At 37.2% G+C, this 26,806-nt stretch overlaps 1 protein-coding gene across 1 annotated transcript in view; it reads left to right on the top strand.

Moving 5' to 3' along the window:
- Positions 1-2,692: 2,692 nt before the first annotated feature.
- LOC143405760 (uncharacterized) overlaps positions 2,693-26,806 on the top strand; it is a 225,636-nt gene continuing 201,522 nt past the window's right edge. The window contains exons 1-2 of the mRNA XM_077110155.1: positions 2,693-2,710; positions 3,437-3,664. Of these exons, the coding sequence (XP_076966270.1) occupies positions 2,693-2,710; positions 3,437-3,664 (246 nt within the window). The remainder of the gene's footprint in view (positions 2,711-3,436; positions 3,665-26,806) is intronic.

Below are 26,806 nucleotides of genomic sequence, written 5' to 3'. Positions count from 1 at the left end.
AGGTTGAAAACCCAGAAGCAAGTTCACCATAGTCTTTTCTTCCCAGGTTTGTCCAACATCGGCATATGTGAATTCCCCAAATGGTTCAGTTCTAGTGTGCCTGGGAAAATGTTCATGTTAATGGGAAATATACCTGCAACTAGTTTCACAGTCTTTGCTTATAGAATCCGGTGTCTTCATTTACAATTGGAAGGAGAAAAGAGATTGTGCCTTTGTTAAAATTTGGGGTGACACCAAATGAAGTCCCTCCCCTCTTCTCAGTATTCCTTCCCCAGTGATCTCTGTTGCCCTTAAAAGCACAGCCATCCCAGGCTGCAAAGCTGGAAGTCAGTACCTGCTGGTCCCTTGAGCATCTTTCAAGGCTGCTGGTGATCTTGTAGGCCTGCCATTGTCTTGGTTTGATCTTCATTCTTTACACAATGCTCTTAACTCATTGTGTGCTTCAATTTCTCCCTCTCTGAGTACCTCTAAACGATCTGGAAATCCTAATCCACCCCTTTTAACTCTCTGGCTTAAAAATCTCCAATACTTCACCTTCACCTGAAAAGGGAAAGACTCTCTCCTTAACATATCCAAGAAGGTACTTTCTGAACACCTGCTTTGCTAAGAGCCCATCTGCTGCACCTTCTCCGCATCACGTGGGCAGCAGCCTAGAACTACCAGCCATTCCCTGAACCCTGTATTCTTCATGCACCATGGTGCTTTTTTCTCCAGGTCTGCTCAAATTCTGTTTATGTGAATTTGCCAAATGGTTCTAGTGTGCCTGGGAAAATGTTCTCCTTAAAGTTTATCCTTTTTAAAAAAAAAAAAAAATTTAAGCCTCCTTTGGGGTCTAAAGATTTTTCAGGATCCCTGTAAAACACGCTCTATGAATTTTTTTCCTGACATCTCAGGCAGAAGAGTTCCTTTTTCTGTGTGCCAAGTTGTGTGCTCATTCATTAATGTATTTCTCATAAAATGTTCTAATTATTAAAATATCTTATCTCATATGGGTTTCAAGAAGGAATGGACAGGATTTAAATTTCAAAATCAGTGCCTGGTAAGTCACAGCTTTCAGTAAGTGCTGATTGTGAATTGGCTTGTTCTCTAGACTCCCCACTCCTACTTCAGGGAATGCTATTTCTGAGGCACCCCTCAAACACAGGTTACTTTATGGAGCCTCCCCTACGCCCTTCTCTTCCACCCACTGTGCTTTTTCTCCCTTCTATTTCTGAAGACCTATAAATTGTTTTCCTCTGATCTGAATGTTTAAAACATCCTATAATGTCCAATTTATTTCACTGCAGTTTGAGAGGACTGAAATTCCAAGGGCAAATGTGCATCTGTAAAATAAACTTTATTGATTCACATAGCATATGGGAGAGAGCCAATTAGATTTCTTTGCTTTTTAAACGCAGTTAATGTAGGATGATGGAAATGATGATAAATTTGATTCAGGACCAGGTGGAAGTTAATTTAGGTGGTTAGATACTTTTAAAGTTTTGAAAGAAGAGGTGGAAAGGGGGAAGGAGTGGGAGTTGGGCTATCAGGGAGGACATGAGGTTGAAATAAAATTAATGAATTCTACCTTGGAATTCTTGGGGCAATAAGATGAGTACTAGCACTTGGAACTTAGAACAACAGGAGGTGCGATGACACCAAGAACTCTTACATATTTCAGAAAATTTCTATTGAACCTGTTCTAATCTCGCATCAGGAACCATAATGCAGATACATTATGGGGCAAACAGATTTTCCTGGGGACCCTAATGAAGCCAGATTTAAAATTAGGTAGTCAGTGTAGTTAGGTAAATTGGGTCTAATATTGAGTGAAATCTAAAATGGAGGCCATGTTGAGAATGAATTCCCGGAAAAGTTGAGCAACTCTCAGAAAGTTAATGAAGTCCAGGAAACAGCCCCCAACAGATTTGAAGATAGCCCATCCCAAAGAAATGTTAATTAATGAACAGCCCCAGTAGATTTGAAGATAGCTCATCCCAAAGAAATGTTAATAAACAGCAAACTTGAAGATGCTGACTCGGAAGTGCCCAAATTACTTCTTTGGCCCACCTGTGTCCCACCCCTGGGCCTTCCCACCTACATTCCATAACCGAAGACTATAAAATGGAGAGACAACCACACTTCCATGGATTCCATCTCTTAGGTCCCCTTCTTCCTGGGAGAAGTCTTTTCTGCTGTCCTTTAATAAACTTCTACTTTTCCACTCTGACCTTGCCTCAGCATGCTTCTCTGGTGTTATTCTTCAACATTGGGGAAGCAAGGACTCCTCACTGGGTCAAGAGCGGTAACACTAATGTCGCCTCTATGAGAAAAATGTGTTCACATTTTACACATCAATAAGGCTCAGTTTCCTTGTTGACAAGTGAAAAGATTATATTTAATGTCTAATTTTAAAAGATTCAATAGGAGTACTTGGAAAAAATAAAGAGTTAAAATAAAGCAGTGTGATAATTGACTAGATAATCAAAATATGAAGAAAAGAGGAAGAAAGCTACTTCAGAGTGAAATTGTGTTAAATTACTTCAACCCCAAACCTGATGGTGACCAGAGAGAGCTTATCAATCTATTCGGAAGCAGAAAATTTTACAAAAGGAGGAAATAAATTATGCGAAGGATGGGCAGCTGAAAGGCACTAGGAGGAAAAGCTATTTGGAAGTCATGCGATATCTCCCCGGGAAATGGAGTTGGCAAAATGGCTGATTCTAAAGAGGTTAACTATTTGCTCCAAACCTTCTGAAAGACTCTGAACTCCCTTACTTCTGTTTACCCCTTGAAGTGTTTCAACACTTAAAAGACTTAGCAAGGAGACCTGCAAAGTAGAGATGTTATATGCTTTTCCAAAGTAAACACCACTAATTGTACAATTTCATCAGAAGCAAATGGAAAAGAATCTTTTTTTTTCTTTAGTTTTCGTTTGTTTACAGTTTCAAAATACCTGTAGAAAGAAACTATTTCATTTCCCTAAGAGGTCCTCCAGTATGCTTCAAGGTTTCTGAAATCCCCACCAGCAACTGCAGGCAGAGTGTGATGTGTGCGTCTATGTTTTTTTACGAGGTGTGTAACCAACATTTTAGTAACTTCTTCAAAGTGTCCCTGGCCCTGGAAAGTTGAAATCCACTGCACTCTGCCCGGTCTGGGGGCCCCTTCCAGTTCTCAGCCAACGGTGCACTTTTAATCTTTGTTCCTCCAGCCTAAGAGATTCCTGGACACCTCTCATGAACTTGACCAAGGGAGGATCCAGGACTGAAGTCCAGGTGATGCTCTGAGAAGCGGACGAGGCTCTGGGCGCACGCCCCAGCCCCACACGGCTGACCCGCAGCGGGCAGCGCGGCCGCGCCAGTCCGCCCGCCGCTCGCTCCTCACACAGGCGGCGGCGCTGGGGCCGCTCCAAGTGCGTCGAGAAGTGTAATCCCTCCGCTAAGTACTTGGCTCTCAGTCTCCAATCACTAGTGGGAGCTGGAGAGGGCAAGTGAAAAAAAAATTCCAGAGGCAGCCGAGGAGCGAGAGGGAAAAAAAAAAAAGTCCCGCGGCGGCGGCGGCGGCGGAGCGGCCGTGGCGGCCAGAAGTTGACGGCGCGGCCCGCGGAGTCGGCGGGGCGTGCACGGCTCCCCGGACGGTGCGGGACGGCGGCGTGGAGGACCAGAGCGCGGGAGCGCAGCGGCGGGTAAGGCGCGCGCGGTAGGGAGGGCGTGGCGGGGCCGCATCCCCGCGCTGGGGGTCGGGCAGCCGAGCTCCAGGGGGCTGCTGGACCGGCGTTGGCGGGGCGGGCTGGAGCCCTGTGCGGCGCTCGGCGGCCGTTGACCGGGGCGAGACCGAGCGCGGGAAGCAGGGGACTGGAGCGGGCAGCGCGGCCCTGGGGCGGCGGCGGGGAGGGGGTCAGGCGGTGGCCGCCGGGGCTTTGTGAACAGGCGCTCTGCCGGGACCCCGAGGCCTCGTGCCTGCGCCGGTGAGCAGCTGGGAGCGGGCAGCGGCGGGCGGGACACGTGCTGGGGGAACTGGGGAAGGAGGGACGCGCCGAGGCGGGGAGTCTGGAAGTGCACGCGGAGGGATGGGGCGAGAGCAAAGTGCAGTCGCGGAATCCGGGAAATGGGAGGGAGCCCTGCTGGCCCGGGACGCCGGGCGGGAGGAGGCAGCACCCGCAGGCACCTAACTGGGTGCGGAGCCACCTGCCTCAGATTCTCCCGAGACGCAGCCTCGCAGAGGGAGAACGTCCTCTGCGGTGGGTCCTGAAGCTCGGACTCTGCTTCTGTTGAATCTTTCCCTGTCTCTGGCTTCTCCTCCGTCTCCACTTCCTCCCTCTTTTTTCTTTATTTCTGTGTTTTCCCTCTCTCCCTGTCCATCGATCTCCCCTTCTCGCCAGCCCAGCTCTGCTTCTCAGTCTCAACCAGTGTGTCCCTCTTTTCTTCTTCACTGTCTCTCCCCTAGCCTCTTGGTCTCTCTCTTTGGAGGCTGTCTTTCTGTTCCTTGTCTCACTGCTCTCCTTCCCTCCTTCTGTTCCTAGCTGCGCCCATCTCTGTCCATCTCTGTGTGTGTCCACGCTATTTTCATCTGTCCCTTGCAGGGATAGGATGTCAGAAACTAGCTAAGACCTCCGAAGAAGGTTGCGCGGTGGGGGTCCTGTTCCTTTAGAGCCCCGCCTTTGCAGCTGAGGACTGGGTCCTTGGTGTTTGTCCTGAATGGGAACACTGAGCTGAGTTTGCTTGAGTTATTAGGAACTGCTCTTAGTCACCTTCCACCAAGGTGAGGTCAGTGACTGTGAGCAACCACAAACGTGCCAGTGAAAGAAAACAGAAGAAGCCAGCAGTTTAATTGCCTCCAACATATAAAGAAAATGTTCCAGACATATCTGTGTTGAAGCAGAACCACCTAAGAAAAGGTTCTTGAATTCTGGAAGGAATCACAAAAGGTTCCACCAGTAATAGAGGGTTCGTCTGAAGAGTGTTTGAAAATAATTTGAAAAAGCACTTAATGGCAATCTTTTGCTATACTCAACTAATGTCGGTTAATCTGTTTTCTTACAAATATTTTTAGGACCCCAGTGATAACTTTCCTAATAATTGTTTGGGAAAAGTTATGGGAAATACCTTGTGTCAACTGGGACATTTGTATTTAAGAAAATATTCTGTCTTTGTACTTTTATACCTCTTTACACTCTAGTGATCAAGAAGAATTATTTCTCACTGCAAAGAAAATAGGAAAGGATTTGTCAGTGATTTTTAAAGCATGAGACATTCCAGGGATCAATAATTTCTTTGGAAAACTCTCATTATAAGGATGTTTTGAAGGATATTACATCTTAGTGAAATATGCAAGTTACTTAGATCATTGTGCATGCAAAAAAGTTTGTGTGGTAAGCAAATCAGTAGTGATGGTTTTTATGGGAAACATAGCTGGGAAATTAATTGCTGTGATTTTCACTGTTTTCTTTAGTCATGCATAATGTACCTTTGTTTTTAGCAAAATATGGCCTAAGGCTACAAAACTTGATACAGTGTGTTATTTGTCCAATCTGAATTACCATTTAGAAAACCACTTTTTCCTTTTGGTCACATGATATAAGTTGATATGATCTCATTACTCATGTGCTAGGGGATGCTGATGAATTTTAATGGCACTGATTTGTGATTTTAAATCAAAATGTTAGTTTTTGGTGAGTTAAAAATCTTGATTTATGTCATGTTATTGAATCATCACTATTTATAGGGACTTTGCCACCTTGTCTGCCAGGTGCTGCCCAGCATTTAGTCCAGGCAGGGTTGTCCAAAACTCCCTGTTAGATTGACACTGAGTGACGTGCTACTACTCATGGTGTGTTCATATATGTGTCTCAAAATGTTCCAGTCATTAAATAATATTTATTAAAAGGAAATCGACTTAATTTTTCCCTCATAAACTTTGAAAACTGTGTGAGACAGCCTGATAAAGTATTTTATTACAGTAAATGCTGATTTTATTATTATTTGTTTAAAAATATGAGGCAGTTTAAAATGTGGTTAGCTTTTGGTAGGTATAGCAACTCTCCCCACTCTTCCTCGGCACCACTTATTTTTTGTCAGCTATCTCCAACCTAGTAAAACCTTTTCTAGTTTTTATAAGTCCCCATCATCTTTCATGCTTCTGGATGTTCACTTCTGTAGTATAACTACTTGCCTAGTTCTCCTCTTTGGGACTATTATCTAATTAAAGTGAGCTAGTGTTCTTCTTCTTTTTTTTTTTTTCTATTTTTTTTTTTTTTTCTGAACTTCAGTTGCTCATCACAGTGCTTGACATATGATAGACACAAAGTCCTTGAAGGGCACTTGGTTCTGTTTAAGGTTCTCTTTCAATTTGTCTTGTAATTCTGATTCTTGGTACGTGAAATAGGTCAAGGGAAATATATTAGCATGCAATACCAGCAGGTCATCAACTTAGACATAAAAGAGTTTTCGAGAGCTTCTTGCCACACATTAATATTGAAAATGAAGAGGATAAGGGCTGAAGAGTTTGAAAACCATGCTCAGAAATACATGGAAGCCACAGTAGCTGTGGAATCAAGTCCTTGTGCTTCCTTCACCTTACCAGTACTTCTCATTGCTGTCTTTCACTTCACTCTAAATGGGTGAATCGGTCTATAATTAGAAGCTAACAATTAAAATATAAACTCTAAAGATTTCATTCTAATCAATAAAAGCCATGAGTGAAATTTATCAATTGTGGTAACTGATATTCACTTGTGATACATATGCATGAGGGTAATATTTATCTTTCAGAACATTGACTTGAAGTTGCATTTATGTGCTAGATATTGTTCTGGGTGCTGTGTCATCTTGGGCAGAAGAATTATTTCTACTTGAAAAGTTCTTTGAACTTAACTATTTTCCTCTATGGCTTTCTATATGTGGGTTGAAGGCAGGTAGAGAGAAGAGAAAAAAGTTCCAATCAGATTAGTGGCTGGTTTTGAAGTTTTTTTTCCCCCTAGTGACCATTAATTTTACTTAAGAACAACTTCAAATTTATGAACCTTACATATCAGTCTTCCTTGTAAACTTATTTGAAGAAAACCTAAACACTTTAAGAAAGCTTGATAACTACCTCACTTGATGTTCTCCAATCTATTTTCCAGTTTTTGAATTTCATAATCAAATATATTTAGCTTTTAAATATGGATTTTGGGGCCTGGGGCTGTAGCTCAGCAGTAGAGCACTTGCCTCGAACATGTGAGGTACTGGGCTCAATCCTCAGCACCACATAAAAATAAATAAATAAAGATATTGTGTTCACCTCAACTAAAAAAATATTTAAAAAAAATAAATATGGGTTTTGGTTGCTGGTTGGTAAACATTAAGAGTAGAAGGAGAGGGCTGGGGATGTGGCTCAGTGGTAGAGCGCTTGCTTAGCATGTGTGAGGCACTGAGTTCAATTCTCAGCAATGCATATAAATAAATTAATAAAGGCACATCAACATCTAAAAAAAATTTTTTTTAAAGCTTTAAAAAAAAAGTAGAAAAAAAAAAAGAAACCAGTTGCAAAAGGCCACATGTTGTATTCTTCCATGTATGTGAAATATCCAGATCAGGAAATCCATAGAGGCAGAAGATGAATTAATGATATGAGAGAATGGGGAAGGGGAGAGAATGGAGATAGGGAGAGAGACATCTAATGAATATGCAGGGTTTTTTTAGGTTATGAAAATGTTCTGGAATGAGATGGTGATAATGGATGTACAACTTTGTGAATACAAATAAAACACCACTGACTTGTAAAAAAAAAAAGTAGAAGGAGAGATTGATTTTGCCTAAGAGAGGATTAGTTCAGGTTTCCACATGCTAAATTAGATGTGATTGTGGAAATTAAAATAAAAGTGTTGTGATATGTTAAGGAAAGCCAGAATTCAGGGAAGAGAGTGGCCAAGATTAGAAATGTAGATTTTAAATTCATTTCCATTGAACTAATAGTTAAAATTGTGAGAAAATAAAACTTTTTAGGGACAGAGATTGGAGAAAGAAATATATGAAGATTTAGGAGTGGATAAGAAAAACATTTTCTCTCTTTTTAAGTTCATATGTGTAAGGCAAAAAAAGATAATGTATAATTTCCAGAAGACAATAATTTATTTTCATGATTCTTAGGCTATTTGTTTATATCCTGGTTACGTTCATTTTTACTAAAATATTTGAGTACTCTTTGGTAGTTACCATTATATGCAGTAGAGAGATTGCATCTTTAAGTGACACAGGGTCCTGGCTGTCATGAACTTAAATTCTCGAGAGTGGAAACAGTGAACTACAACCAACCATATGAGTAAGATAATTTCCAAAAGCGAAAATTGCCATTAAGAAAATCAGGATATATGACTGTAAATGACAGATCTGCTTTAAAGTACATAAGGTGGTGAGGAAAACCTCTCTAAGGATGTTCCTAAATAGCAAAAGCACTAGCCCATGAAGATCTAGGGGAACTTCCTGACAGAAGCAGCTGCACACAAGCTGGCTGGGATGGTTGGACTCGGGCAGTTAAGGCACATGGCTGGAATGGTGTCAGAGACAGCCAGGCCCTAGGATGGGAAGTATGCATTTAACTCACAGTACATTTTATTGAATACCCTGGAGGATTGAAACAGAGAAGTGAAGAAAGATGACTTGGCATGTCTGTCTGTCTGTCTGGTGTGAGCAAGAGTGTCTGAAGTGAAATGATGTGGGAGGCTATGGAAATGATGCAGCTGGGAGTTTGGCCAAGGGTGGAACCTGGAGAGATTGATCAGACATTGTTCTTATCACTGAATAGGAGGTTCATTGAGTTGAATCATCCTCCCCACCCCCAACCTGATCTACATTGCAGCAAATCAATGGTTCATTAGTTGTTTTTACTTTAAAATGTTAGACCTCAGCATCTTCATACAGTTCCCAGACTTAACTTTCTTATCTTCCTTCAGATACCTCCTGGACTATAAACTTCTTTCTGGGAGAGCCTGCAGAATGTCCTGAGAAGTGCTGTGGTTAAGTTCTTAGGGCTAGGGATGATCCCTGCACTACACTGTGGTGCTGGGCTCTTTGAGAAAAGTGGCCTGAGAAAAGTGGCCTAGATGGCTAACTTAAGTAGTGTCTCTCCACTGGATTTTAGGTAAGGTTTGTGTCTGAGCACAAAGGAAAGAAGCAAGGGAGAATTCCTTGATTGTCTTTATTGTGTAAACCCTCAGCTTTGAAAAGCGTGGATGCTTCTTGAAGACTTCCCTGTCAAGTTCACATGTTTAGGTCTGGATATTACCACTGTTGAATGTCAGCCCACGAAGAGTGCCAGTTTAGAGTAGGCATGCAGTAAATATTGTGGGATGCTGTTGGATGTTTAATTCAGTTGATTTTATTTTTCATGTCTTTCAACAAATATATGGCTGGAGCTTTAAAAGATTTTAAGTAGCAAATTTGGAAATGATTTTTCTGGAGATTGTATTTACTAATTGGTTGAAGGAAAGATAATTTAATGTGTATCTGTTAAATGCTTCTTGTGCCTGGCTTTCTTAAGGTAATGTTTTAGTCATTTTTATAGTAGTTAGATAGATAGGGACTTAAGCAAGTACAGAAACATTTGTCACTGGTTAATTTGATGATTAATGAATCTGAAATGATTCCAAGGAAGTCTGTAATGATGGTGCCTTTGTCTAAATTAATCTTTTGATAGAAATCTGAGTTTTATCTAAGTAATACACTTTATAACCATCCATAAATGATAAATTATCTTCAATTCTTTTTCTGGAAACAAGCTACTATTTGATTGTCCAGTACACATGTAGCCATAATCACCTACATGGTGGGGGATTTTCCTAAAATCCTTCCTCTAATTGCAGAATGTAGTGCAGCATTCTAATGGGCTTGCAAACATTGGGCCATCAGCTTTTTTTTGTATATAGTAATTTCCTTCCACTGCCCCCCACCCCCTGTTATACTGGAGATTTAATTCAGGAGCACTCTACCACTGAACAACATACTCAGCCCTTTTTATTTATTTTTTTTAATTTTGAGACAGCCTTGCTGAATTGCCCAAGCTGGCTTCCAACTTGCAGTCTTCCTGCCTCAGCCTTTAGAGTAGCTGAGATGACAGGAGTACAACATAACACCTGGCTCTACTGTATCTTTTGATGCTTCAGCTAGTTAAGAGTTCTTTCTGGGTCTTTACCATCTCCCTTTCCCCCTTAATCCATTTTGCCAAAACTCGGTGCATTATTCCCATTGGCTTCCATGTCAGATATCTTTGGTTGCCTCTCTAGGTCTTCTCTGGATCAATCTTTCTTACGCTTTCTTCCCAGGAAGATAACCTGATGAACCACCTGGAATACCAGATAGCACAGGTCACTGGGAAGCCTAGCAGAGTAGAGGGAGAGTGGGGGAGAGAAGATGTTCATTCTTTTGACTCCTTTTCTGCTGGATCAACTTGTGCTGCCTGTGTCCCTGCACTGAATGTCACTGTCCCTCTCAAGATAGCCTCTGTAAATTTCTTCTTCAGATTCCAGTCATCTCTGGAATAGCTCCTTTGCGTTTACGAGCCTATCCTTCTAGTTTTTTTGCAGTCCCGCCCACAACTTATTAAATTGTTGTTTATAAATAAACTCTCCTCAGTTTATCAGGACCTTAAACAGTTAAGGCTCCATTTTTTGTTGATTGAGCTTCATAAAGCCTCTTTCTTTTTGGAGTCTTCTTGGATTGGAGCAGTTGGCTTCTCTTAGCTCTGTTGGAAATCTGCTTTCCTTTCCAAATTGTGTGCTTTTATTGATGGGACAGTGGTCTGAACTCAAAGTTGTTATTATGTAGGTACTTTTTCAGTCAGTTTGTTGGTTTAATCTTTTTACTTGCTAGGCTGTATATCTTCTACATAGATACTGTTTCATTCCCTCTTTCATTTATCCATTTATACAGTGCATATTATAGAGGCACTGTTTAAGTCGAGGCAGTGTGGATACAAAAAGGCAGATCTTTGTCCTTATTTGAAATGCCCTTTTTGGGCATAGTGAACAGGAAATATGCAAACATAATGTTTACAGTCAGATTTTTGTTTAGAGCTAAAAAGAAAATGAGCAGGGTACAGTAGAAGAGAGAAATAGGTAGGATTATCATTTGGTTCAGATTACAAGCAGCTCAGGAATGGGCATTATCTATTAACCTGTATCTTTAATGCAGGCTTTTAATATATAAACTTTAAAAGCTTTTCCCTATGACACATAGAATAAATCTTGCAGGAAAATTAGAAATTGCAAATAAACCTTAACAAAATAAGTTGCTTTATACCATTGTAATGATATAGACTAAAGTTAATAGTGTATATGTACATATATATATATATCCCTTAAGAATTTTCTTTTGCATTCTGTACTTTTACACAAAAGAAATCATATGTATTTTGTGACTTGCGTTTTTCATGTAATCATGTATTGGTAAAATCACATCAACAGATGTATTTTGAAATATTTAATGTATAATCTAATACAAATCACAAGGATACTCATTTCCCTGCCAGATTTCAAAAAAAAAATTATTTGTTTAGGTTTTCAAAAAAAGAAGAAAGTTAAAATAACCCAAAATGCTACCACACAAATAATCTCTGAAAATTAGTAGACTTTTTGAATGCAGGTATAGAAATTGTGTCATACAGATTTTTATTTCATCAAAATTCCTTTGAATTATGATGTCTAATAAAATTAAATGACAGTTTAATCAAATCTCTTATTTAATCATTACACTCTGGAATTATTTTAGGCCTAACACCATTGCTAGTTATCACATATTAAGTGAAAAATTGGGGTTTGTGGTAATGAGCCATTTGACTAATCCAGATAAGCCATTTCCACATAAGTGTTTTACTTGGTTGCCTTTGCTTTCTCAGTGAGCTCCATGGAAAGGGCCTTCTGTGGAAGTGTGCAGCCCAGGAGGGACCCCACAGCCAACTGCAAATGAGGGGCGCTGTAGGTGACTGGGTTGGAGTGTAAGCTGTCTCTCCCTGGCTCTGAGATCTCGGGAAAGATCATGAACCTTCTGTTCCCTGCTTCATTCTCTGTAAAATGGGAATGAAAATAATAGTGTTTCCCTCAGAGGGCTGTTTGAAGATGACAGTCAGTGTTTGAGCCTGTAAGCAGGCTCGTGGGAAACCTAAGGAAGTGTCTGATGAGTGAGTTAATAAATGGCCAATGATGCCTAAGAATTGTTGATAATCTTACACTGCAAACTCTTCTGAGCTTTTATTATGCTGACATGGATTATGACAGTTCTCAAAAAGAGTATTTAACTGTGGGACTTGTGTTTTTCCCTGCATGATCACTGGATTGGTGCTTCTCTAAATACACGTTGGGGGAAAAGATGGTTCAAATAATTGACTAAACTTTTCCACTTGTTTGTTATCTCCTGAAGTGGAGAGACCATTTCTATCGCCAAGACTTATTCTTACACCAGTTATATTTTGAGAAGGAACCTACCCAGTTCTTGTTTGTTTTTAACTTTTTCCTTTTAAAGATAAAAGTGAATGCTTTTCTTCTTCATCTGGAGAAAGAATCCAGCCACTTATATGGATCTCTGCTGCTCATGAGCTCAGGATTTGCAGGGTATGATATTTTCTATAAAGGTACTGATTGTTATTTTCTAATTGTAAAGAATACATATTCATTGGAGTAAATTTGGTAAATGTAGGGAACTATCACAAAATCACATACTCTTACCACACAGGAATAGCCACTGTTAACATTTTGGGTATTCTTTCCTTTACAAAATCGGGAGTATAATATTTTGTGTCCCTTTTCATTTGACTTTGTTGATAAAAATATTCTCAATCCAAAACATGCAGTGATTTATGGCTTTCATATGATTGGTAATCTACATTTCAAAAGAGCTTCCTTCCTTACCAAATTCTGAAGCCAGAGACAATATGAAAATAAAATGGTGTACGTAGAATAAGTTTCTCCCTCATTTAAAGTGTTTTCGGAAATTGGAACCACCTGGTAAGCAGTTGGCAATTCTGTTGAAAAGACCTGGAGTAGGTGACCTCAGGTTGCTTCATTTTTATGAGTCATTCCAGTGTTCAAGCCAACAGCCAGATGGACTCAGCACAGTCCAGACCAGGTTGTTTTGGAGGCATTACTTACTCATCTTGAGTGGCTTGATTGAACTTATATAATGTTGAGATTAACTAGGAAAAGGTATTCATGGGAACCTGAATTATTCCTACATAAATTTAATCTACTATTTAATTTTTAAGTGGTAAATCTGTTCCCTCCATTGCATGGTGGAGGTAGAATTCTAATGTATTCATATAGGTAATAAAATGGTCTCTAAATGTCTGATGTAATTTTCAGAAGGAAATAATATTGAATCGATGTGACAGTGCATAGTGTAAAGACTTTAAATATGCTAATTGTTACAAGTTTTTACTTTGTGTTCTTCATAAATGATAAATGCTGAAGTGGTTAAAATATACCTGCTGAATAAGCCATTTTTATTAGAAAGTCCTTATTTAACAACTTTGAATCTTCCTATCAGTCACTCCTGTAAATACTTTTTTTTTTTTTTTAAAAACATCTGTAGCAAATGAAAATATTTTAACCCTCTCTGAAGAGGAAAACCATACTACACTGTTTAATTGAATTAAATTAGCTTTTCAGGGAAATTTACCTACAAGCTGTTTCTGGAACCAATTAGGAAAATGATCTTTGTATTCTGTGGCATTTATGTTTGATTATGTTTTTCTTAGTAATTCTCAATGGACCTGATTCACTCCTTGCTTCGGTCATCCAACCCTTGTGATTTTTGTAGGAAAATTAGGCATTTCCTACCCCATAATTATGCATATTTATGAAATAATGTATGCTTCCTCTTTGAATATAAATGGTATAATAAATTTTTAATTCTTTAACAATAAAATTGAGTTTTAACATTTTAACATTCTGTGTAATATGTTAAAGATGAGATAAACAGTCATATAAAAATTAATTTCATCCAAAAAAGGTTTTATATATTTAACTTTTAACACCTTAACTGATAGAAGCAAGTGCTGTTGTTTGGAAAAATGGTAGATAATCCAAATTTTTTCATGGACGTATTGCCTTGAAATATTCTTTATTTTAGGCCTGTTGAAGATTTGATGCACTATATTTTCTGCATTCTTTTTAAATTGCAGTCTGTTGTTTTTGCATGTTATTTTGTTTTACAAAGCCATAAGGAAATGAAATTGTGCTTGAAAAACTCAATGTTTTCAAGTTTTTTAGCTGTAAGACTTTCTTTTGTGATGAGTAGTATGGGATACATTTTATATGCTTGGCACAAAGACTAACTTAAGGACTTTATTTCTTGAATATTTCTGATTTAACAGTTTAAACAAAAAACTAACCTTTTTAGACAAACAAACAAACAAAAAAACACTTTGCTTTCTGTGCCTCAATCTGAATCTCAGAATTGCTTCTATTTTCCATGTAAATCCTAGAATATATAAATGCTCACTTGCATTCTTTTTTACTACCCCCATCCACCTTCTCATAATCTTCTCTTTGTCTCTATCACTTTTGCACTTGATTTGAAAATGCTGTTTTCTGTGACTCCTTTTCTCTGGGACATCGAGAATTGATGTGTACTAATTTCTGTTGTGAACACCCAGAGTGTTCCCTTACTAGCTGTGCTACTCTGTGACTGACCGGAGCTCTGACTAAAGTAGCATAATTTGGAATGATGATTTGGCATTTTATAGGCATAATATTAAAATATTTTAATGTTATAAACGAATAACAGCAAGATGTTAATTTTGTGATGAAATCACTTATAATTTCACTCCAAATGTTTTTATGAATTGCCCATGTTTTAAACATTTAAAGAAAAGCATTACATGGCCAAAAAAACTAACAATGGAATGAACATACATTATATTAAATATTTTCTAGATATTATTTGTATCTGTAATTTTCATTCTTTTACATAATCTCTTTGATATGTAAAAATTTATAATTATGTAGTACAGGTTTTCACGAAAACCTTTTTAGCTCCCATTTTATTTGAAATTTCATGCATTTATGCTTTTGGTTTGAAAGCTGTTATTTTGCATTCTTAAACATTTTTCTTCAAACTTACTAGCATGAATCTTGATTTAGCTATAAATTCCTTTTTTGGCTCATGTTTCTTAAACTTGGAAGGTATAATGCAGTTCAACAATAATATTTTACATCTTTAGCTTATGAACAATGTCTTTCTTACAAATGGAATTATTAAATATTTATGTGATGTGAATGAATTTGATTCCATACTGTAAATCAAAGCGTGTCAAAGAGATGAATCAAGTCCTGTTCTAAAGGGAAAGATGTTTAAATTTACAGGTGAATAAAAGCATAAATAGACTGAATATGGAAAAGAAAATGAGAGAACATTTTCGAGAACATGTTGAGAACATTTATGAAGTGTCAAGTTGATTCAGTCTATTATTCTGTCTTTAGGTGATGTATTAGGGGATATGTTAGGGAAGAGTAGAATTGGTGTTCCATTATTTCACTTTTAAAACATTAGTATTCTCTCCTCTTAAAATCTGTTTTCCTTAATCTAAACCACAGAAGTCTGCCATTAATGAAACTCTGTGCTTCATTCTTGGAAGTCATTAGTACTTTTAAGCTTGTTTGATTTCTTGGCTTTATATTTTGTTGGTCAATTGAAGTGAATATTCAGTTGAAGTACAGCAGCAGTGCCTCAGCTGTGTCTTTGCCTCTGGGCACTGTCCATCTTGCACAGCACGAGCACTCCTTACATCTGTTGGGTTTCATTGTAAACTTTACATTTCTACATGGAAAGCAAGCTGACCTTTGTTTTTCTTCATATGGTTGTCCTGAGGTCCATGGATCATTATATTTGCTTGGATTTTCCTGAGTTTCTGTTTTTTTTTTTTTCCTCCCTCTTCCTTTTTGGTGAAAGCAGGGTTATAATTATTATTATTTTTTCCATTAAGAAGCAGATATTTTTGGAGTAGCTAGCCTGGGTTAGACCAGAGCTGCATGCATGTAGCATCTCAAATAATGATGAACTCCATTGTTGTTGCTTTTGCTTTTTTTTTTGTTTTGTTTTTTTCTGGGATTGAATGCAGGGTCTTGCTTATGCAAGTCAAGTGCTGTACCACGGAGCTACATCCCCAGGCTGAACTCTGGTTTTAAATAAGATGAGAACCACATTTTCTGTTCTTAAGTGATGTTCGTGCCATTGTTAGCTCTTTTGGCTGCTGGAACATATTAATGCAGCATCCCAGAGGTGACTTTAAGCCCCTTTTTATGATAACTAAGGCTCATTATCCTGAGAAGTACAGTAACCCTATAGCTTTCCAATTTGAGTCTTATTTGACGTTTTCCCCCTAGTAACTCATAAAGTTTTGGAAATCTTGTAGGTTATCCCACTGACTTGGCATTTCACATAGTGGAAAAACTTAGTATCTTTTGCAGACCTGGAAAATTTAATCTATATTTCCTCTTCTGCATCATTTTAAAAGATGTTAAATAAGACCACTTCCAGCACCTTCCCTATTTGTGGTTTTCCTGCCAAAGTAATGCCTTTTTTTTCACTGTCTTTGTTTCTCCAGTAAAGGTTCATCTAATCCTATGATGATTCAGTTCTTAAACTTTTGTGGTAGTTCCTTGTCAAGGGCTGTTAAAAAAACCAAGTGGATTATATTGACTGATTTCTCCCTTGAGACTCAACAGTTTTTAATTTGCCAAGAGGTGATTACCTCTGAAAAGAATCAAAGCTAACTCCCCTCCATGATTATGTTTGCTAAATTCTTCAGTGATCTTATGCTTTAGCACATAAAGATCTCACAAATTTGCCAGATTTTTAAAAAATAATTATAGCACTGAATTAGGGAAACTTCAAAGACTGGATAAAAGAGGTGAAACTCAACATTAATATGAGTAGTCAAAATGCAATTATATATAAGCAGGAAAAAAAAAAGAGGCTATAGTGTTTGTCTTTCCTGCATTTCAGGCACTATGCTAAGCCCATCCCATTGAAGACACCAAGTATGATCTTCTCATTTTACAGTTGAAGGAATTTAAGGCACATTGAGGTTCAGTAGGTGGTGGCCCTGGACAGTCATGTAGGAACCTCTGCTGCTAAATCTGTGCAGATGTTGGAGACGCTTGCTAGAGCCCATCATGGTTACTCATGATGCAGAGCTCTTTGGCACTCAGCCATGTGGTCCTAAGCTTGGAAACATGCAGAGGCAAGGAAGAGACTTTTGAGTCAAGAACTGCATGAGATAGTAATTGTGTGTGGAAGGTGCTTTTAGAGAACAGAGTAAGGAGTGATCATGAAAGAGACATGGGTTGGGTATGGTGGTACATACCTGTAATCTCAGCCACTCAGGAGGCGGAGGCAGGAGGACCGCAAGTTCAAGGTAAGCCTCCAAATTTAGGAGACCCTGTCTTAAAATATAAAAAGTAAAAACAAAACTGGGAATACAACTAGCTGTATGATAGAGCTACTGTCCACCCCCTCCAAAAAAAAAAAAGACTTGTTGATCATATTCTGAGATAAATGATGGGTGAAGAAAGAAAATGTTTAAAATCTTGGTAAAAATTTATTTTGAACCTAAAATGATGTGGTTTCCCCACCCACCCCGCTTATGTAACATTCTGTGATGTTCCTATACAGGGAATACTACCAGTAATTTTTTTTTAAATAGAAGAAAATTACCACATCTTTATTAAAACTCACTTTTACATTTGATCCATGTGTTGTGTGTTGTGGGATGCCACCCGTGAATTATTTGAGCTTATTTGAGCTATTATTTGAGCTATTTTGTGGCTCCTTCCAGTCAATGGATTGCACAATGCACGTGACCTCTGTCTTTGCTCTGCTAGGGAGACTGCTCTCTTAGCTTTGGAGTGGGGCGTAACCCGTTGGAAACTGGCAGCCCACCTCGTATCTTATTTGGCAAAAGAACATTCTATGGAAAACCTTTGATGCTTCTCACATTTAAGTAAACCAAACACAGGCTCTCACTCTCTTTCCAGTGTGGAAGCTCTACCCCCCTAAGGTCGAAGAGCAGTCCCATCACCACTTTCTAAAATTACTTCCTGTGTCTTATGGTTTCTTCACCCTTTTCTCTTTCATAGCTTTGTTTTGCAGCGAGCCCCTTACACACAGAGTCACCTCAAATTTCATTTCCCGGGTGGGACTAGGGTGAGAGTGTGTGTGGTGTATGAGGGACATTTAACATGGGTTAGCTATGACATTTATAAATTTGGGAAATTAGATAGCTCAAGTAATTCTATAAGAATACAGGAGTGCAAGACAAAGAAAAAGTCATTTAATTGGTTTATCTGAAATTACATTTTTAAACTTATTTTGAAGGACGCATCATGACTTATAACCTACATGTGTGGCTTCACAAAGCTTGATGTTGCATTGTTGAATGGGACCAGAAGATAATGTACTAAAAAAACAATAAAACCTTTAGGGAGAGTTTTTCATCTTGTAACTTTCACAGATTTTATGTGGTATTTGAATGATGGTAGATCATCTATTGTAGTAGGACTGTCAGAGTGTACCAGAGGGAATGGAAATGAAATCACTGTAGCATCTTCCAGGCTGGCTTGCAACCTGTCAAAACTGTCATTGTCAGTCACTTTGCTTCCTATCTCCCCATGTCTTTTCCAAAAAGAAACCTCCCTTTGTTTTAAGTACAGTACTGTTAACATTTTGCAGAGAAAAATGCGGTGGGGCATTTTTACTATGGCAGCAGAGTTTAGCTGAGGCAGAGTTACTGAATTAAAAAATAAATTTTTGTTTTCCAAAATGACTGGATTAAGCATGCATGTGGTGCTATGGGGAAAGCAGGTTTTTTAAAAATAAATTTATTTATTTGTTTATTTATTTGTTTATTTGTAGATGGACACAATACCTTTATTTTATTTATTTATTTTTATGTGGCACTGAGGATCCAAACCAGTGCTGGGTGAGCACTCTACCAATGAGCCACACAACTCCAGCCTGAACGCAAGGTTTAATGGATTTCAGCATTAAAAGTAAAATGACTGTTTTGCTTTGTAATATTTAAATTTTAATATTTAAAATATGTAATATTGGGTGAGGGATGTAGATTAGTGTTAGAATACTTTCTTATCATGTGTGAAGACTTGGGTTCTATCCCCAGCACTAGAAAAAATAATTAAAGATACCAAGTATATGTCAAGTCAAAACCTTTTTTTGGTAATTTAATAACCAACAGTTGATTTTCCAAAGGAGTATAAATATTATAGAAACACACCAAGTTATAATTTGTAACAAATAGAAAGCTTCCTACTGACTCCTTATATTCCAAAATATAATTTTTCCATTATGGAAAATTATATTCATGTCGAACATAAATAATCAGATATTTGCTTCACTAATGATCTAGCTTATTTTGAAATCATGTTACTGGATTTAACGATGTGACCTCTGTTCTGCGACCTTGTGTATTCTGGAGGCTTGTTATGCTTGTCAAGGGTATTTCCTTTTATTTGTTTTAATTTTACCTGCCATTTAAATCATCGAATGACCCTTTATAATTTTATTATGAAACCATATAATAAGGAAGGACTAGTTGATTATTTTTTACTTTAACTTTCATAATCTCATATAATTCAGATCTTCTTTGTGTTCTCATTTCTCAGTTCAAATAATTCCAATTTCTTTTGTAATTTCTCATCACAATAATGGATGTTATAGAGGTAACATGTTTTAATACATTCATTCTTACTTTAGCTTACTTCACCTCTGCTCTTCCACGGGAGGAAGTCAGGTAGCATGTTAAAGAACACAGGACTGGGAGGCAGGAAAGGTCATAATTGGTTCTGGAACCTCAGGTTGACCACTGAAAATGAGGTCAGCCAGACCCTCTTAGCCATGCTGGCTCTGAGATACTATGATTCTGTAACCTGAATGGGCAAATCATAGCTTGCTGAAAATTGCAGAATGGCTTTTGTTTCTTTTAGAGCAAGCCATTTTGAACTGTTTGATCATTGTATCTTTTTTATTCTGGCAGTTTGGGGAGTTTCAGAAACCAAAGTGAGTGTTGATAACTTAAGTCCCTATCAAACCTAATCAACTCTAAGATTTTATACTTCTTTATAAGAGTCTGATACTTACAAATCAAATAATTACACTCTTTACCACTTACATGTTCTTATAGATAAACTCTCTCCTTGAGGTTAGCAAAGAATTTTGGTTAATGGGAAATAGTTTTGTCACATCAGTTTTGTACTTCTCTCTCGGAATTATTTTCTAAGAACTTTAAAGCAATTGTTAAAAATATTTTGTTCAGGGGGCTGGGGTGGTGGCTCAGTGGTCGAGTGCTCGCCTATCATGCATGAGGCGCTGGGTTGGATCCTCGGCACTACATAAAAAACAAACTAATGTATCCACCTAAAACTAAAGATACATAAATAAATAAATATTAAAAAAATTTTGTTCAGAATTTGATTCAATTTCATGTTGATTAAATTGGATAACAATGGCTAATTTTTGAGAGACAAAATATGTGCAACTTGACTTGCCCCAATATAATAAATTAGTTTCTATGATTGTAACTTTTCATAATTTGTAAGGGATGACTTACCTTTAGGTGCCTTGTCTGTTCCTTTTATCCCTTTGTGTCTGCATGTTAAGTATTCTTTTTAAAACAAAGACAAAGATTGACCTAGGTTTAAATGTTGTGCACTTAAACTGGCTTCCTTTTTTCAGAAGTTAATACCCATTTGGTTCTTTTCCTAATATTCTTTTTTCATATTATTGAGGACTGGTTAAATGTTCTGATATCTTTACACACACACACACACACACACACACACACACACTTTTTTTTAAAAAAATTTAAGTTGTTGATGGACCTTTATTTTATTTATTTGTATGTGGTGCTCAGAATCGAACCCAGTGCCTCACACTTGCTAGGCAAGTGCTCTACCACTGAGCCACAACTCCAGCCCCCACACACATATTTTTTAGTTGTAGGTAGACACAATATATTTATTTTTTATTTCCATGTGGTGCTGAGAATTGAACCCAGTGCCTGCCTCGTGCTTGCCAGGTAAGCACTACCATGTGAACCCCAACTCCAGCCCCTGGAGTTTAAATGTCTGGGAAACTTGATATCTTAATGTTTTCAAATCTATGGATAATTTTCTCTGAAGAGACTATATTTTCATACAGTAGTCAACTTTATTATTTTTATGTATGTGGGCATCTCATAGTGTTTTCTAGATTATCCATACCAAGTTTTTAATCCCAGCATGCTAATGTTCAACCTTTCCTTACAGTATGTCAGTACGTGCCAATGGGAAAATTACCCTTATCAATTTAACTGAAATGGAGTTGAGAAGATAGATCATCAGAATCCCTAAAAATTCATCCTAGAGCATTTGCTTTAATGGAAGGCGGGAAGCCTCTGATAAAGTGAGGTGGAAATTTGCATGAATGTTTTTTGCTTTTATATAAGAGTTAGGGGGGAAAAATTGGAATTCTTAGGAAACACTAAAAATGTTTTTATTCATAGCAAATGGGTTAGAATTCATGATACTAAAACATTTGAATTAGAATGAGAAAATGGGAACCGGAAGAAGGTGGCTCTCTTTTTGTGGACTGTTTTCTTGCAGTTGGATTGAAAAGGAACAAATAATCCGATAACTTATGCTCAAATGTACAATTTTATTCATGTGTTTTTTATAGTGCTTCTATTCTTCTTACTTGCCCAATTCATAATTCACTTTTAGAAAATATTGTGTTAATCACATTGTATTGGACTCAGTCCCTCCCTTTGTCTCCACCCCTCCTGTTCTTATGTACTCTGCACTCTATCAATTTGTAATTACTAGCGTCTTCAATGTTAAAGTACATCCATCCTTTCAGTTTGAGCTGTATTGAATACCAAAACCTGTTTCTGTTTTTCACAGTATGGAAAATGAAGTCCAAAAGATGCTTGGTTAGTGTTGATTGATTTTAACGTGATTATAACCTTGATTTCTTGTAATTTTAGAAATTTTAATTGTGAAAATATGTGAAGAACCTTAGGATTAAAAAATACATCATTGGTAATATTTGTTTTAAAAATGCATTCTCAGAGGGACTGGGGTTGTAGCTCGCTAAAGCATGTGCAAGGCTCTGGATTCGATCCTCAACCCCACATAAAAATAAATAAAATAAAGGTATTGTGTTCAACTACAACTAAAAAAATTTTAAAAATGCATTGTTTCATATATGGAATAGGAAAAATTATTTTTTTGTTTTGACTGAAGTTATATCAGACTTTGAAAGTTGATGCTAGGATTTGTATTCTGGCTCTTCCACCTCTAAAGTAAAAATAATAATACCTATTTAGTAAGGATGCTGTAGGAATTAAGTACCTGGAGTACTACGTAGCACATAGTAAATGTTCAATAAATGTTTCCTCTTTTGTTTTAAATATCTTTATGTGGTTTTGTCACTCTTTCTACTGGGTTACTACATAAGATTTTCTTACTAAAATAGAAGAAGAAAATTTATGAAGTCAATTGATTAAGTAATTATTTTTTTACAAAATGTTTCCAACTGCAAACATTTTTAGCTCACAGATGTTCAAGAACTTTTTACATAGAAAGTTACTTCCTTCCCTGCTTATTCAATTTTGGATTCTTCCATGTCTATTTCAAATGCTTGCTTCTCAAGAAAAGTTTATGTAATGAAATAAGAAGCTGAATTGTATATTTTTATTAATTTGAATGACATTTTCTCTTGGATGAATTATGAAAAGTCTGGTTAACTTTAGCATTACTGGGCCTTGAAGAGATGCTAATATTAAGCCAGTATTTAGTTGCATGACATGATCAGTTTACACTGTTGTGGAGACTTAATTAAAGTTTTATTAAACTGTGTAAGCCATGATCCAGTTTGGATTTGAAAGTAGATAGACATCTGTTTCAAATATTATTACTACAACTGGAAATTAAGCCTTTTTCTTTGAAAGTCTGAAAGTTTCCCTTTTGAAACTTTTGTTTTTATCTCCTCACCTATTCCCTGTGTATCAAAATAATTTTGAGGTATAGGTTTGTGTTTTTGTTTTCAGTACTAGGAATTGAACCCAGGACTGCTCTACTGCTGAGCTACATCCTTAGTCCTTTTTATTTTTTGAGACGGGGCCTTGCTAAGTTGCAGAGCCAGGCCTGGAATCTGTATCCTCCTGCCTCAGCTTCCTGAGTAGCTGGGATAATGGGTTTGTACCACTGTATCTGGCTAGGTGAAGATTACTTTTAAAATCATTTTAATAATTTATATATTATCTATATGGAAGAAAGAAAAGTCTTTGGAATTATTAAATAGCTTTCTTGCTGAGGACAATTGTGCCTCCTTTCCTCTCTCCCTGTCTTGATTTCTCCTTTAGGAAGTGAAAACTAACTCTAGGCCAATTCTGGTATTATTTTGCTCACTTAACTGATAAACATGAAGTACTTTAATATTCTCTCTGTCTCTCTCTCTTTTAATTTCTTTGCCTCAATGATCTTAGAAGGTTCTTTAGAAAACGTAGCTCTTTAATTGATATTGTACACTTGGAGCCTGTTGCTTTTTACCAATTTGGGGGTCCTTTAATGTTTTCTCATGCATTCTTTCAAATGTTAGCAAAAGTGGGAAATTACCACCTTGATTTTGTGTTTTGTTTTTTTGCTAGAAATTTTCCTCATGACATTAAATATGCTTAAAATATTAATTTGATTAATGTCTGGAAGACTTTGTACATTTTTTATCATAAATAATACTGTAGTGAACATATTTATGAAGAGATTTTTATCTGTTTTATTTTAGGAATACTTATATGAAAACTTTTATATGTGACAACACATTGCTTTCTAGTCAAGTCATTCTAATTTATAATCTATTGAAAGGGAATATATTTAATTTTATTTGTTTTTAGATAAATTTGTTAATAATATAGTTACAGCAGTGAAATCTCTGTAAGACTCAAAAGAATAAGCACCCCACAAAACCCAAAAAACTAAAAAAATCCAAAAAACAGAACAATGTCAAAGACCCCAAAGTTTAAGTAGTTTTGAGGAAGTGGATTTTTAAAATTTTTTAATTTACAACAGGAAAAAGAAAAATAGCTCTCTCTTCTGCTTTCATAAGATACCTTTCCCCCTACTTTTTCTAACTTCCACCTATGAGAGAAAACATATTCCCCTCAAATTTCTCAGTCTGGCTTATTTTGCTTAATATAATGCTGTTCAATTCTAACCATTTTCCTGAAAAAGACATAATTTCACTCTTCTTTATGACTTGATAAAACTCCATTGCTATAAAAAAAGAAAAAAAAATAGTTTTGCTTCTTACAAATACTGATCATTACGACTGATAAATAATTTCATTAAATTTACAGGAATATACCCAAGATATAGGAAAATCTGTAGTTCCTTATGATACTGACTTGCATCTTCCTGATGTCTAATGTTCTAATGTCTAATGTCTAAACACATCTTTTCATGTGTTTATTGGCCATTAATATGACTTATCTGGAGAAATGTCTATTTAGATCCTTTGCTTATTTTAAAAACTGGGTTATTCATCTCTAGCAATTAGAGAAATGTAAATCAAAACTACACTGAAGGGCAACCTAGTTGCCCTTCAACAGATGAATGGATAAAGAAAATGTGGTATATATACACAATTACTTAGCCTTAAAGAAGAATGAAATTATGGCACTTGATGGTAAATGGATGGAACTAGAGAATATTATGCTAAGCGAAATAAGCCAACCCCAAAGAACTGAAGGCCAAATGTTTTCTCTGATATTCGGATACTAATTCACAATAAGCAGGAGTGCTAGGGAAGAAAAGAGGTACTTCGGATTGGGTGGAGGGGAGTGTAGAGAGAGGACGGGGTAAGGAGGCTTCCAGATGAGTTGCTGGCACAAGTCCGTATTTAAAGGCTAGAGAATCTAAAGGCTGATGTTCACTAGCAATGGCAGCAACAATAAAGTGTTGCTTCTCAAGAAGGATTAAATATGTACATACATGACCTTCTCCCTTCTGCTTTTTGTTCTTTCTGGCCCTCCAGAGTATTGGATGATGCTGACTACATTCCAGGCAGGTCTTCTCACTCAGTTCACTGACCCATAGACTAGTGTCTCTGGAAACACCCTCTTAAGACACCCCTAGAAATGTGCTTTACCAATTTCCAATTTTCTTTCCCTTTTTGGTACTGGGAATTGAATCCAAGGGTGCTCTACCACTGAGCCACATTTCTAGTCCTTTTACTTTTTTAAAAAATTTTGAGATAGGATCTTGCTAAGTTGTTGAGACTGGTCTTGAACTTTTTATCCTCCTGTCGCAGCTCTGTGAGTCACTGGCGTTATAGGTGTGCTCCACTGGGCCTGGCAACTTTACCAATTTTCTAGGTGTCTCTTAATCTAGTCAAGTTGGCAACCTAGATTAATCATCACATATCATATTGACAAAAAGGTTGCTTAATCCATGGTAATAAGGTTTATACCTGGCTTTTTATCTTTTTTTTTTTTTTTGTACAGAGAATTGATCTTGTGGGTATTTAACAACTGAGCCACATCTCCAGCCCTTTTTATTTTTTATTTTGAGACAGGGTCTTACTAAGTTGCTTAGGGCCTTGATAACTTGCTGAGGCTGGCCACCAACTGGTGATCCTTCTGCCTCAGCCTCTAGAGTTGTTGGGATTACAGGTGTGTCCCACCCCACCTGGAACTTCAATCTTATTTTTGAAAGACAACTTTGATGGTTATGAGATTCATGGTCGACAGTTCTTTTTCTTTTAGATTTTTTTTAATATTATAAATTCAGTGTCTTCTGGCTTCTGTCATTTCTGATGAGAAATAATTCAACTGTTAATGCCTATTTTTGTCTTTTAGTAATTTTAGTATGATGTATCTGGGTGTGGATCTCTGTGTATATTTTGCTGGAACTGTGAGCTTCCTGGATTATTGTTTTTAATTAGTATTTCATGAACTTGGGAAGTTTGCAGCATTTATTTCTTCCAAATTTCTTTTTTTTTTAATTTTAAAATTTGTTTTAATTAGTTATACATGACAGTAGAATGCATTCCAAATTTATTTTTGTTTCTTTTTTCCTCTCCTGTCTTTTTGGTTGTCCCATTTGGAATGTGTGGTGTATGGTGTCCCACCTTACTCTTACACTCTGTTTATTTTTCTTCATTATTAAAACCTGCTCTTTAGGCTGTATAATCTGTTGACCTTCTTCTAGTTTATTTTCTTTTGCAGTTCAAAAAAAATAAATAAATAAAAGAAAACCCGTTTCTTATGTCCTTTACTATGTTTTTATCTCCAGAATTTCCATTTTAAAATAGTTCCTCTCTTCTCTGACACTCCCTAGGTGATGAGACCTTGTCATCACAACATCTTTCATTTAAGCGTGGCTTCCTTTCGTTGTTTGAACATGTTTATAGTGGCTACTTGGTAAACTCCAGGCTATCCCACAGGTAGTTTTTGGTGCTGCTTTTTTTTTTTTTTCCCCTTGTGTAAGGGTTACACTTACTCTTTCTATGTTTAAAAAATTTTTGTTGGGACTTGGACCTTTTAGGGAACATATTGCAAAATTTGGATCCAATTCCTCCTGTCCCTGGTACTTATTTTTGTTATTTGCTTATTTGTTCAGTGACTTGACTGTTTCAGTTGTTTTCTTTCAGCAAGGTGAAGTCTTTGATGTCACGGCTCAGAAGATGCAGCCTTGGGCATGTGCACAAGGTACCTTGGGGTGATAGTGGTTTTAGCAGAGCTCTCTCTGTTATCTCTTGGCTGTGCTCACCAGGAATTTAGCCATTGCAACTCAGAATTAAAAAGA

Source organism: Callospermophilus lateralis, chromosome 8, assembly GCF_048772815.1.
Source record: "Callospermophilus lateralis isolate mCalLat2 chromosome 8, mCalLat2.hap1, whole genome shotgun sequence".
Classification (NCBI taxonomy): domain Eukaryota; kingdom Metazoa; phylum Chordata; class Mammalia; order Rodentia; family Sciuridae; genus Callospermophilus; species Callospermophilus lateralis.
The sequence above is the reverse complement of the archived record's forward strand: the minus strand, read 5'-3'. Positions and strand labels throughout refer to the sequence as shown.